This window comes from Balearica regulorum, chromosome 12 (assembly GCF_011004875.1).
Source record: "Balearica regulorum gibbericeps isolate bBalReg1 chromosome 12, bBalReg1.pri, whole genome shotgun sequence".
Taxonomy (NCBI): domain Eukaryota; kingdom Metazoa; phylum Chordata; class Aves; order Gruiformes; family Gruidae; genus Balearica; species Balearica regulorum.
Window position 1 is genome coordinate 2,064,593 of NC_046195.1, and position 14,185 is coordinate 2,078,777.

Below are 14,185 nucleotides of genomic sequence, written 5' to 3' on the forward strand. Positions count from 1 at the left end.
TGGGTCTCGTATTACAGTGGTATGTTTTTGTTTTTCTTCATTACACATATTTCTCTTGGGAAAAGGAGGAAAAATATGTGTGTAAAATATACATGAGGGCTCCGTGCCTTTGCTAAGAGGTTCCAGATGGGAGGCGTTATGGTAGGGACACTTTCTCTAGCCTTTTGGTTTGTGGCATTGATTTTGGTGATAAACTGCAGGAAAACTTGTATTGGGCCCAGAGCAGTCAATGCTTCAATTTTTTTAGTGTTTTTTTGGGCTATCCAAGTATGCAGTGGGAAGTTGAAACTTGGTTTCTAAACATTTATGGCCCCATGTAGAATCATTATATTAAAAAAAGGAGGGAAAAAAAAAAAAAAGAGTTTTGAAGGGACTTTGAGAGGCCTCCTCCAGGAGCTGGAGGGTGTCCAAGGGTTGTACATCAGCCCAGATACGTCTCCCTAATTTAGAAGCTGATGGTTGGTGAGGAGGGGGTGGAAGCTGGTGGAGATGCCTCTCCAAGGGATGGGACTCGTGCCGATGGGCGATATTTCGCTTCTGTGCCAAGCAGTGGCTCTCTGATCTGGCTGAGGTTGGCATTGTGTTGGAGATGCTCCCCTTCAAGAAGACTTCCCCAAACCTTGATGGCTTGTTTCCAGACCTGTCCTCGGGCTGAAGGTCCACAGCTCCACCGAGCGTTGCACCAAGAGTTCCAGCCCGGGCGAGCCATCGGCAATACCAGCCTGTCATCACCAGCTCTTAAAATAAGTGAGTCACAGCTCCGGCAAACACTTCTGACTGCTACTAGAGCCATCAAAAAGTGACAACGGAGATAAGAGCTTGCTTACGGCAAAAGATGTTGTCCTACAACGTTGTACTAAGGGAACGTAGTCTCCTGCATGGATGTGTTTGCATAATGAAATTATATATTTTTTTTAAAAAAGTACTTGGTTTGAGATGCTGTGTATTGTACCATTTGAAACATCAACATTTCCAAGACAACGTGCTTCTGGCCAAAAAGACCCAAAGCACGTTACTTTTGGAAGTGTGTGGAACAAAGGGTGAGGGCTACCCTTTTACAGCTGTCTGTAATACTCGATGCACTAAAAAGCTATGGAAGATGCTTCAGAGGCAGCGATTCACCCTCGTCCTCTGCAGCGCACTGAGACACGTGGATGTCTGTCTGGTTTTGAAAATGGAGAAGTCATCTTTTCTTTAACGGTGCTTCACGGCAAGTGAGACGTTGAGCGGTCAACACCTCTGGCGACTCAAAAGCCTCAACCTTGAGAAAAAGGGCAATCCTGGTGCCGTGTACGTTGTCGTCAGCTCAGCTCAAGGGATGTATTGTTTGCAATAAGACTTGATTTAAAGTAAAGGAAATCAGCTGTGGTCCTGACACACTGCAGTGTTATTTCTAGCAATTACAGAGGAGTTTTAATTGCAGCATCAGCTGTCTGTGATGTATCGCTGTACTTAATCTAGCTTTGTAAAAACGGAGTTTGCAAGGTGGGGAAATGGCAGTATGACTTGATGTTGTAATACATAACCTATTTGATAGTCACTTTAAATATATATCAAGGGTTTTTCTAATCTGTCAATATTACCTGCAGTTTTGTTTCTGCTGTTGTATTCTCTTACGGTATTGTATTGCCTTCTAGGGGAGCGTAAAGTCTCCTCCATAAGCCATGACTTGTTTTCAACTGGTCATTTTATTGCTCTGTGATTATTTTATCTCTCTATTAATATGAAAGAATAATTTGAAGCTCCAATTACTTTACTCAGTCCTGGGACCTGTCAGACATTCGCTATCTACTTCTGATGTAGTAAAGTTTGTTCTTTGGCTGCAGAATGTAAAGGTTGGGAGTTGTAAGCATCCCCTGGGTGGGAGAGACCACTGCAATAACTCGGAGCTTCCCAACTTCATTTTGGGATACTTCTATAAATCCGAAGCCGAACCAAGGCTGAAGGTTTTTTGTGGCTTTTTTTTTTTTTTTATTCCCACAAAAACGTTTGTTGGACGACGTGTGCAAGTTTGCTGGAAAACACGTGCATTTGGTTGCTCTTCCCAGGGCCGTCCACCCTACGCATGAAAAAAATAAATGCATGAGCAGAGGACCAGGGATGTGAGCAAGACCTTACAGACTTGGCAACATCTTCCTCCAGGATCCATCTGTACCAGTGTTTGTCGATGACCATCTGCTAGCTTAGCTGGGTTTTTTTTCCCATTACGGCACTTGCGTAGGAAAACTGTCCCCGTTCGGGAAGAGGACTTAAGTAGGAGGCTTTGGTTTGGTTTTGGGGTTGATTTTTATGTTGTTGTTGCATTGTGGTTAAGTGGTAATTCCTTTTTTTCCAGAGCGTTGCTTAAAAGAAGGAAGCTGAAATGGGCTGATCCTGTGCTTAGATATGGGAAAAGGAGGAATATTCTGCCAATGTTGAAGCGTTTACCAGGAATGCAGACGCTAAATCCTATTTCTTACATAGCTGATAGAGCATCTGGAACAGCAGAGCTTTAAATCTCCCAAACAAGTGTGTATTGTAATGACTTTTATAGTACTTTATCTAGGGTATCTTTCTCTGTTTAATGGTGCTCTTGATATTTCCATTACGTACACTGGCACTTCTTCAGTTAAATTGACCCCAAAACCTTCTCCAAATCAGTTTTCTCCCATTAAAAGTCATTTTCTCCCATATTTGTATTAGGGAGTGGGAACTCTAAGTGTGCAAAGACAAGCGGTCTTAACCGACCCTGTATTTTAAGCCAAATTGCTGCAAAAGATTAATTGATTAATTGCTCCATCCCAGGATGGCGACTTGATTCAGCAGAGGATGAGGGGAGTTGCTGCCCTTGAATAGTCTCAGTTTTTCTGGGGCCAGGTAGGTTTAGTGCAAATATTTTACAGTGATAAGGCATTTTTAGATGGCAGAAACTGTCTGTAACAAACAAACAAACAAATCTAAAAAGGTATTTCACAGTCTGTGTCATGAGAGTAGTATTTTATGCCTACGTTAAATTCCAGGAAGGTGTGTGTGTTAATATGGTAGAACTCACTTGGCTGCCATTCAATAATTATAATTATGAAATGATGTATTTGATGTGCTTTATGTTGAAAGAATACCGCTGAGTTTAATTCTGCGTAGTGAAGGGTGCATCGTTGTTGACTGTGGGATGAAGAGCATTTTAGCCTTCATAAATGCAACGAATGGTACGTTCGTTTGGAGGGGAGAGACTCCTTAAATATGGTTTTGGAGCTTCCAGCAGTCTTTGCAAGCCTGTCCGTGTAGACCTGTTCTCCATAAGGTCCATGTGGACAGGAGGGAGGGGAAAGGTCTCATCAGGACTTCCCAGATCTCTTTATCTTTGGACTTTCCCCATCTGAAGTATTTTCAGGCTACGCATTTGAAGGGTTCTTTGATGGGGAATGAAAAGCAAGGAGAGGTCAGGGTTGCATCTTTTAGTTGATGTGCCAGCATAAAAATTTGTGCTACTAATTTTATGGGAAGAAACAGAAAACTACATGGTTTTGAGAAGCTTGTAAGCAAAAAATCACACTAATAGCAGACGCTACAGAAAGCAACCACCACCAAAGATGTTCTGCTGCGGTTTGCTGTCAAAGACTGGTGTTGGATTGGATTTTGTTCTAGGCGATGTATTGAAAGGCGACTCTAATGTCCCTGCTCTCTCTGCACCAGAATAGTGAGGAAGATGGCTGGATACTTGAAAAGTGAGGAATAATTGAGGTTGGCAGGGATCTCCAGAGGACATCTGGTCCATCCGTGCTCAAAGAAGGTGGGCTCAGGGTCTTCTCCTAGAGCTGTGGCTGTTTCTTGGCTGAATGGGGAGGGAGTTGGATTCCCACCATGGATCAAATCACCAGCACCTTTGAACAGCTAATTGCTGCAGGGCTTGCGGAGGTTTGAGTGCTTTTAATTTCTTTTTACCTTCGACAGACTTGTATTGCAAGGAAGGAAAACATAGATCTAGTATTTTTATTTTTTATTTTCTTCAAAAATTTTTTGTTATGGTACAGCAGCAGCTGGAGATTTGCAAATCCTTTCTTTTAAAAATACCGAGTTGTTTTATTTCACGCAACCTTCTGTGTGCTATAGGTATTGCCAACCAGGAGGTTATCAGCTAAATGGGGGGTTGGACGGAGGAAGAATACCTTAAAATGTGTTGTGAATCGGTCTAAGTTGTGTATAAATCCTTATATGTATGAGAGATTTGAAGATTTTAGATATATACGTGCATATGTGGTTTTTTCAAACTCCTATTTGCCATTCGAAGTCTTCTGCTCATGTCAACAGCCAGGAGAAATTTTTTTCTATAAAGTTTGAGAAAAACATTATCAATTTGTAATAGGAAAAAAAAAAAAAGTATTTTGTCATTATAGGCCTTGTGTTTAAACTGCTTTGTCACCTTTGAGGTATGAAATGGAAAATTGGGTTTTGGCTTTGCAATGCGTTCCAGCGGCCCTTTGAAGAAAAGAAGAACGAAAGAGAAATCTTTTGAAGGTTTTAAAGGTCACTGTTTAGCAGTTGAGGGTTGCAGGTCATTCTTGGTGAGGGCTCTGCTCAAGCGTTGCAGCACGGAATGCTATAAATACTTTGTGGTTTGTGCTTTTTACCATAAAAGTACCGATGGTTTCATTAGGCAGTATGGAACATTTAGCCACAACCAAGAGAATTCAAGAACGAGGTGTCAGCGCATGAATTTATATTTAATTGCTATAAACTAGATATTCAGTATTATTGCTTGACCATGCAGAACAACGCCTTGAAGGATTCATTTAAAAGCTATTTTACTTTGCAAGAATTCCAGCTGTAGCTCATGCTTTTTGGCTACGGTACTTATTTAGGTGCTTATTTAGGTGTCCTGGTTTCTGCAGGCTTTAGGGCTCCTCCTGGAAACCGAAAGTTTTGGGGGAAGATATCTCAAAGCGGAATAGTTTTAGCAGTGCAATTCAGGTTGATAGATTTTATCAGGCATTAAGCTGCAGATTTATAAGAAGTATTTCCCAGGGCAGAAACAATAATGAGAAGGGATTTAGCAAGGCTCTAACTTAAGTAGACTAGATGCATTTTATGTTCTGGCCATAATTCAATATATTTCTGTTAAAAAGCAATATAGCAGGACAAGAAGAGTGCGGGGAGCTTGGTTGCAGGTTGAATGAAAACAAGAAAAAATGATCTTTATCATCCAGCCGTTTGCTTCAAGATGCAGAAAGGAATTCATAACTACAGAGAATAACATAAAAGTCAGTGAATGCCCTGGTCACATAAAAAAGACACTAAAATTACAAGATTTCAAGCTGCTATTTTTTTTCCTGTGTCTCTCTTTCATTTGGAATAAAGATATTTGTGAATTACTTTTTTTTTTCCCCAAGCATAACGTATAGAATATTGGGAAAAATAACCTTCCTATCTGGAAATAGATTACAGGTGATGTTTAAAACCACCGCTCTCTGTGGAAGCGCACGCTGGGCTTCTCTAACGGAAGCTATAGGTAAAGCACGCGAATGCACCTCTGACGCGTAACGGCGAGGATTCACCGCGCGTCGTTTGTGTCGTGCCCATCGAAGTCTGGCGCTGGCCTTGGGTTTATGTTATTTGATGGTAAATAGACTTTTCCTACGCTGTCGTCTTTACGGCAGTCCCCGTGCCTTAGGGCTTGGGCTCTTTGGGCATCGTATGGATTCTGCACCCCTCTTGTCCTTCCCCCCCACCTAAATATCCAAAGATTTTAATTCACCAATATTCTCTTGAGCTGCATATGTTCAGACGAGCGTTTTATTTCCCTGGCTGCTGTGTTGCTGGCTGATGCTTTGAGTTTCCACCTTGCTTATACAGTTACAAGTCATTCATACTTTTATGAATACATTTGATTCATGAATTCCAAAATTCATGGTAAACCAGAGAATACGAGTCTTCCAGCAGCCTCTTGTCTGATATTAACCTAGTTCTTGTCCCTAGCAGAAATCAGCATGACTAAATCTTGGTCCCAGTCCCTTCAGTGCCCCACGATGGAATATAACTATTAATATAACTATTCCACGATGGCATAGACCTTCTTGAGATTTAAGCAGCTGGCTTGCTTTTCTTCTGATATATTCACGGTATGGCTTTCTAAAAAAAAAAAAAAATTAAATTTACATTTCAAATAGATGGGAAACCATTTAAAGCCTCTTGTCTATTAATACATTTCTCTTTCTGTATAGCAAAGATAAAATGATGTATTTATTTTTCCCTGTAAGGATGAGTGCTAGAGGCTCGTTTGAGAAGGGCAGGGGACCTTAAATGCGACAGCAAAGGCACGTGTTTCCACGAGTGCTTTCACCGCAGAAACTGTTATTCAATAGGGGAATATAGCTGTTATTCTATAGGGGAATATAGCTGTTATTTTATATGGGAATGACATTCGATTAGGATTATCTATATAACGGCATCTTACTGTCATTACCATATGAGAACAAGTCACTGAGGGGTTTTTCTGGATGCAGGGCTTTGCAAAATCACCTTATTTCAGGAAAGACATTAAAATAATCCGCATTCCGTCTCTAATCTGTAATTAATTCAGATTTCATTAATATTCAGTCCCAAAATAAAGAGACCACGATCCTTTGGGATCAGGCGAGGAAGAACATGAAGTATTTAGCCACGAAACTGTTAATTTATTTTTTTCATTTTTTTTTTCTCCCAGCCGTTCACGATAAGCATCTCTCTGTGCAGGAGGGTTGTGGGAGGCAGGAGGAATGGAGCTGCTCGTTCCTCTGCCTTCTCTAAACTGTTGAATCACCAGCCCCGAGTCCAGAGGGATGCTCGGCTCCTACAGAGGAACGTATTGAATTTTGTTTCCATCGAAATGTTGAGCCTTGGCCAGTAAAAGCTTTGGTCTCCCCGAGAATTTTAGGAATGCTGTTACGGAGTTGTGTCCGTTGAGCTGCTCAGCAGCTTCGAATCAATGAGTCAGTAAAGGGAAATAATACGAACAGAAGATAATTTGTTTTAGGGAAGTAGTTATAACTCATTTGGTGTTTTCCGAGGCTGAACTATTATATTATGCCCTGGCTGCAGAAGGACGTGGTGCCCTGTTCAAGTATATATAGATTAGGCATGCATAAATTGAATTAATAGCGCTTTTTTTAATAGCCCCGTAGTTCCGTTGAAGAAATACGGTGAGTAAACCAAACAAAAATGCATTAAGTTGTCTCAAGTTAAACATCAGGCGTTTCTTTAGCTACTTGTTGGCCCTTCCCCGGCGTGCCTTTGCCATGGAGTCAGCCTTAAGTTTTAACAAGACGTTGATGCAAAGAGCTTTCTCATTTACATCAGCAATAAAGAAAAATGCATGAAAGAGGGATATTATGGGTTATGATTTCTGTAGGCGTTTGGGTTATAATATATAATGTGTCTGGCATATTAATCCAGAAAAAAAAGCTCATTAAAAAAAAAAAAAAAAAAAAGAGGACTCTCACAGTTCTCCATTCCTATATTTGAAATGTTTTTTCCTGACTCTAAGTGTTCCTTGTTACAGAATAAAAAAAGGAGTATTCCTGGATAAGGCTTTTCCCAAAGAAACCCTAATAAATAGAGCTTATTTCTCACCATGAGCTATTACTTAAGGTATAAGCACAGGGAACCGAACCAGAAAATCCTTTTAATATTGTTTTTTGCTTAAATTCTTTCTTAAAATATATGAAAAGGTGATTAAAATAGAGCTGTTGTCCATTTAATCCGTTCGAATTCATATTGCTGCTGGCTCGTTTCTTCTCAAGTGAACGGCGTTAATTAGGTGTATAGAAAATTTACCTTATTGCCTTCACGTGAGGTCTTTGATTGCGGTTGATCCTATTGCAGGGAAATATTTGTAACTTAATTAGTAGTACTTAAAAAAAATAGAAATAGATGGCGATGCGCTAGCTTGTGTTGAATATCGACGTATTCTGCTTGTAAGCTCCTTGCCGTGTCTTCTGCTCGCTGAAATTCCTGGAGGAGGACGGGTAAATCCTTTGGAAACGTTAAATAGCATCCCATCTTTTAATACCAAAATGCCTATTTTGGGGGAGAGGATGCCGGGATTTTCGTCGCCAGGAAAGTTTTGGGGGCTTCAGTGGTCACCTGGAGGCGTGGGCACCTTTGACGCCCTCCTGAGGGAGGGATGCTGCGTGCGGGGAGGATTTTTTTGGGGGGGAATAAGCAGAAAAGAAGTGTGAGCAGCCTGAAAAGATGCGAAACCTCTGTAAGGGAGCGTTCCTTAGCTGTGTGTCTTGAAATCGTCTCGCAAATCTAACTTGCTTGTTCAGCAGGTTTCGGCTATCCCAGAACTTGTTTTAGTCAACTAAAGCGAATTTCATATGCAAGAGCTTGAGTTTAAACAGATCCCTGTATTCAAATAGGGGAGGGAGAAATCATGTCGTTATTCTGTTAGCAAACCTCCTTCGGTTCTTAAATCGTTAAATCTCACCAGATTGCTAAATAAATCTGCCTGGGAAGATAAAAGTAGACGCGAGAGCGCACATCGTATGGGTACCGAAGGTTTCTAATGCCTTTTTGCCAAGGTTTCACTGAATTTGGCCTTTATTTTTTGCTTTCGGTTGCAAAGTTAAATCTGAAAAGGTCATTTGAAAAGCTTCAGATCGTAGGTGTAAAGCCCTTTTAATCTTTTCTAATAAATAGCTGAGGAGAGAATAAATCTATTGGGAGCTGAGCTCTGGTATTAAGCCTGAGCACAAAACGTATTTGTAATTGTAATTCAATGGCCATACACAAACAACGCTTCGAAATTATCTTGTGTATCGTTACCTTAAGTTTGGCTTAGAAGAAAAGGTGAATGATTATCAAAACTGGTTTAATAAATGAAACATTAATTGCTCCTGGCAACTTGACAGATTTTTGTCACCGTGGGGCGGGTTATTATTAAAGTGATTTAGGCGCAATTGAAAATACCAGGTTTTGGTGAAACTGAGCTGAAATGGTTCTTACAGGTTTCTACAGCTCTTCTGTTCAGAGATTTCTTTTAAAAGGCAATAAACGACTCTGAATTAGGTGCCTCGGGAAGGCAGGGTTTTAATGAAAGCTTTGCATAATAAAGACTTACAAGCATTTTGGGTTTGGAAAGCCAACAGCAGCAAATCGAAACAGTGTCTGAAACGCTGCAAATACCCTGGGTTATGCCAGTGCTATATATGACATTGTCTAACATCTGAGTAGCCTTCAAACAAAGCTTTTTTCCCTCCCTAATTCCATATATAATTAAAAAGCAGCTTCCTCTAGCTCATTAAAATTGAGAGTCTTGTTGGAGCAGTCTACTTTTATATTTATTTAAATGAATAAAGCACAACCTTAACATAGACTATAACGACTTCAAATACTAAATCTCTCTTGTACAGCTAACACTTTATTTTTAAACAGCGTTTATCCGTGCTTGGTGAATACCAAATTGAAAATGAATGTGGTCCCCAGAAGCTCGTCATATTATTTTTTTAGACCATTCAACTGACTTTCACTGTATGTTTTTTATTAATTACACAATGATAGCAAAATCTCCAAAGTTAAGTTGTTGGTGACGTGCTTATAAATAAGGTAAGGCAGTGGCTTTGCGCAGGTAATGATGGCATCTCTCTCTTTTCACAGGCTTTTGGAAATGCAAAAACGGCACATAACAACAACTCGAGTCGCTTTGGGAAATTTATTCAAGTGAATTATCAGGAGACGGGCACCGTGCGAGGGTAAGTGATGCTGTACGTACTCTTACCTGCACGAGGAGCCTAAATAGGCTTTCGTAGGGGGTACACGACAAAAGAAGGTTGATTTTTTTAGCCAGTATATTTCCCGAAATGGAGAAAGGGGGAAGATTTTTTTTTTTTAGTGTATTTAAATCCATTGGTATGAAAATGTTGGTTTATCTGAGCTGCACGTTGAAGTGTGAATATACCAGAGCCGGTTTCAAGCCGGTGGACCGCTCCTTAATCATGATGTCAACTTTGTAACAAAGCTGAAATGGCGCTTTTCCTCTTAAGAGAGCAGTTAAGGCAGGCGAGGGGAACGCTTTAGCTCGGATGGGTTAGGGGGCTGCAGCGTATGATGGGAAGTAGGGGCTGAGCGAGCTGGCTTTGCTCCGTCTCAGGGAGAGAAAGCCAAGGGGGGGATTTAATCTCCAGCTGCCTGATGGGTGTTACAGGGGCGATGGTGCCGGACTCCTCTTGATCGCTGTCTCGATTCCCCATATGCTTCTGTCTTTGCCCTGAAATCTCTCTTTAACCCAGTCAGTCCTTGACCAGTTAGGACCTCTTTTTCTTTTCCCCCCTCCTGGCCATTGCAAGGGAGATGCTTGTATCCATCGGGGTTCTCCACGCTTTATTTCAGCATCTCTTTTGCTACCTAAAGCTCACGGAACGTACAGCTGTGACTCCAAGCGTCCTTCTCCTGGGGAGAGCCGCAGCGGCGTGGTTGGAAGCCTATGGATGAAAACTTCTGGGGGGGCTTACCTAAGCCTGGCTTTCTCTTTGGCTTTAGACAATTTAGACGGTGTCATGTCATCACAAAGTGACTCAAGCTAGCTCTAAATGAGCAGGGCTACATTAACTCCATTTTTTTTTCTCCAGGTTAATTAACACAGTTGGAAAAACGAAGAGTAGAAGTGGCGTGCCAGGGGCTGTATAATTTCTGCAGCTAGCTAAGAGATCTCTTGCTGGGACTTTGTTCTTATTTTAGAGAATTGCTTTTAAAATCTTTTCTTTCTTATTTTCCAGCAGAACAGTATCACACAAATAGCTTCCATTAATTTTTCAAACGAGCTTGGGTACTCTGTGTACCTTCCCACTGTTTTTTCATCCTACGTCAAATCTGATGTTCTTTTTCTTTTTTTTTTTTTCTTTCTCCTTCTTGAATTCTGGTGAACAGTTCTGTTAAAAGGATAAACCTAATTTTTTTTTAATCCCTACTGGAATACAGGGTAAAAAGAATCCAACAAATGCCTTAACAATATATTCTCCTGGCATGCTATGCCAGCTCTATGGAAGTGGCCTCTATTTATACTTGGCAGATAAATGCAAATAACATAGTATTTGTATACTCCAGTTCATAAAATAAAAGGAATTTTCTCTCTTTAAAGAAAAATGCACTTTTTTGGTCTTCGGTTGCATGGTGTAATGTGACTGTGCTTTGCTATAAGCTTGCAGGGCTGCCCTAATGAAAAGACATTTAAAAAAACCCCTATGAGCTGTTCCTGGCATACGAGACCACATTTCTTACAAAGAAGATCACAAGTATTTTTTATTTTTTCAAAACTTAGCATAGATTTTAAGCGCAACCTGAGTCAACTATCGTCCTGTATTCTGCATGTTATTTGCTTTGTTAATGTAACTGTAATTTGTGGCCCTGAATCAGAATTTTGCTCTGTTCGTAGGCTGAAAATAGCAGTGGGATATTTGCTTACAAACCCTAGGAATATAATGACCCCAAACTTGAAGCGAATTTAAACTTAAGAGATGTAATAGCCGAGAGATTTAGTAAGCAGCCAACCCCACCCCACGAAATGAAGTCTTTGAAGATGTCTTTAAAATTGATGGAGCGTGAGCAATGGCTACAGTTAAGTGCGTTCCCAGAAAGCTTTATGAATTTATTATGTCCTGTTCGATGATAAGCGAGTTCTGGAGGAAGGTCTTCGCAACCCGTTCAGTCCTCATAAGGTGATCAAAAGCCTCAAGATCTGACATGCTCCATAAAATTGCAGAAGAGCCAGATAGGAGACATTTTAATTAAATATAATGGTAAATCTGTGCGGTGGCATGAGGTCGCATCTCAAATACCACGGGCTGGCGCTTTCAAGCACGCTGTGCTTGGGTGTTTTGCATGTTGGTATTTGTATATGAAATTCAGTCTCAGATTTCAGATGGTGCTACCTAGGATGGTAAGTACAGGCTCTGCAGCACGCTTAAATGAGTATTTTACACGAAATCATACTTACAGAACTCCTTTTCTTTACTCTTAAAGGTAGATTTGACATAGTTGACAATGGGTAAATAAAAAGAAAACATTTGGAGACATCTACTATCCTGTTACAAGAGAGAGCATATGTTCTTCTTGGGACATGCATACATGATGGCCTTTGCGCTAAGCAAGGAGTGTTTTACTGGAAGAGCATCTTAGTTGCATCTACCCCCAAAAATTTAAAAAATAATTAAAATAATAGTTAAAACAACAACAACAACAATAATAATAGTAATGATAGTTTGCCCTGCTTTAAACAGTGGTTTGGACCAGATGACCTCTAGAAGACCCTTCCAACCTAAATTATTTCATGAGAGTGATTTATTTTCAATCTGTAATAAGAGCAGAAATCACAGGGGAAGGGATGAAATGTCAAGGGTGGTGGATGTGATCCAGGTTGTCGTACAGCAGCGTGGGGAGCAGCTCCCCAGGGGCGTGAGCGGGATCTGGGACACGCTGATACCTTTTTCCCTCCCTCATCCATTCACCAAGCCTGCAATTAATTTATGGAGTGGCTTGGAAAGGAAAAATTTGTTTCAGGTTAAAAAGGGGCTAGAAAAAAACCGCAACTCTGTTGGTGAGGAATATCCATAGACTGTTCTCAGCTTCCTCACAGGGAATAAACAAGAATAAATCTTTTTGGTGCACATGATACAGAAGAATAATACTGCTTTGCTGTCTGTCTTTCTCTTCTACCAGCAAGAGCATCCCATTGGGGTTTAGATATGCTATTTCCAGTAGCAATGATTTCCACGTGCAAATGATTTATTTTTCTTTCAATATTTAGTGAAAGGAGGGCAGAATTAGTGAGATGCAAGCAATAAATGGGTCTGTCTTGCCCATCTGGTGACTGTGGCGGGAGAAACGAGCATAGAGGCACCTCCTTGTCCTACCATGCCCAAGGTTCCTTTGGTTTTCTGATTCATATGTGGCTGCTCAAGTCGGTGCCACGTCACTGGGCGTCTGTAGCTGGAAAAGCACAGCTACATCATCAAAATTGCCAATTATAACTCCGGTTTCTAAATCCCTATCATTACTGGTTAGTATTGTTTGGAAGAAAAAAACCTGTCGAAGCTTGTTTTAGCTCTGCAAGCTTGAAAAGAGTATTTAATGTGTAAATTAAACATGTTTATTATGGAGGCTTTTAGACTAAAATGTAAACTCCAGTAAGGAGCTTTTGCAATTGTTTATTTTTTGTCCATAGCCACAAGTTAATAACCCGAATTTTTGTCGAGAAGTGGCTCTTCTGGAAGAGGGAATGGTGATTTGGGGACTGATTCTGCAGCTAAATCTGATCTTGCAAACTTTTGCACCCAGATATATTCCTTGCGTGCACAAATCTTGGTCTGCAAGCAATTTTATTTCGCTGCCTTTGGATTAAATGGGTATCCGAGATTCTTCGTTGCTGTCAAAATTTCCCCCTGTGCTCCCTGCCCTTAGGCTAATGCATCTGAGATCATGTTTTTCACATCTAAGTTAGTGTTGGCTTTGTATCAAACCAAAAAAACCTCAAAAGCCAAACATAATATTGGGCTTGTTCTGCCTAGGAAGAAATTTATATAACTAAGTGAAACAAGGCTGAAACTTTTTTTGTGTGTATGTGTGCGTACTAAGCTGTAAAGCTCTGTTCACTTAAGTTGAATATTGGGTCAATGAATAACTCTTTAATTTTTCCTTCCAGAGCTTATGTTGAAAAGTACCTCCTGGAGAAATCAAGACTAGTCTATCAGGAGCACAATGAACGGTAAGTGCCTATATTTTGCTTACGGGGTTGGTTTTGACTTCTGTACGTGCCGATAACGTGGCACAGATAGCTTAAATCCCCATTGGAGCTGGCACGGGGGGGGGGGGGGGGGGGGGGGCGGAATCAGGATTTTCACACTCCTAACCCTGTGCTTCAAAGAGAAATGATGCATTTTATATTTTGCTGTTTAGGAAGGAATTGTACTGCCCAGGGAAAATAAACTCCATTATTTTATTGACAGTCCTGGACTTATATTTTCCATTGTCTTTATGATTCATGCCATATGGATTAATACGTACCATTTGGGGTCTTGTGCAGCTTATAAGCTATTTAATATCTAATTAAATAGATACAGGGGGAAGATGGGCTTTAAATTCTGTTTTACAGTTCTTAAGACATTGAAGCCATCAGAAGGGCCTCTGGAAAAAGCTAAAATTATATAGACAACAAATTTAAGCAAATTGTTCCTTC

At 40.6% G+C, this 14,185-nt stretch overlaps 1 protein-coding gene across 5 annotated transcripts in view; it reads left to right on the forward strand.

Moving 5' to 3' along the window:
* MYO9A (myosin IXA) overlaps positions 1 to 14,185 on the forward strand; it is a 181,436-nt gene that overhangs the window by 55,681 nt on the left and 111,570 nt on the right. For all 5 annotated transcript variants that reach the window (XM_075764813.1, XM_075764809.1, XM_075764810.1 and 2 more), the window contains exons 3-4: positions 9,613 to 9,707; positions 13,652 to 13,714. In XM_075764813.1, the coding sequence (XP_075620928.1) occupies positions 9,613 to 9,707; positions 13,652 to 13,714 (158 nt within the window). The remainder of the gene's footprint in view (positions 1 to 9,612; positions 9,708 to 13,651; positions 13,715 to 14,185) is intronic.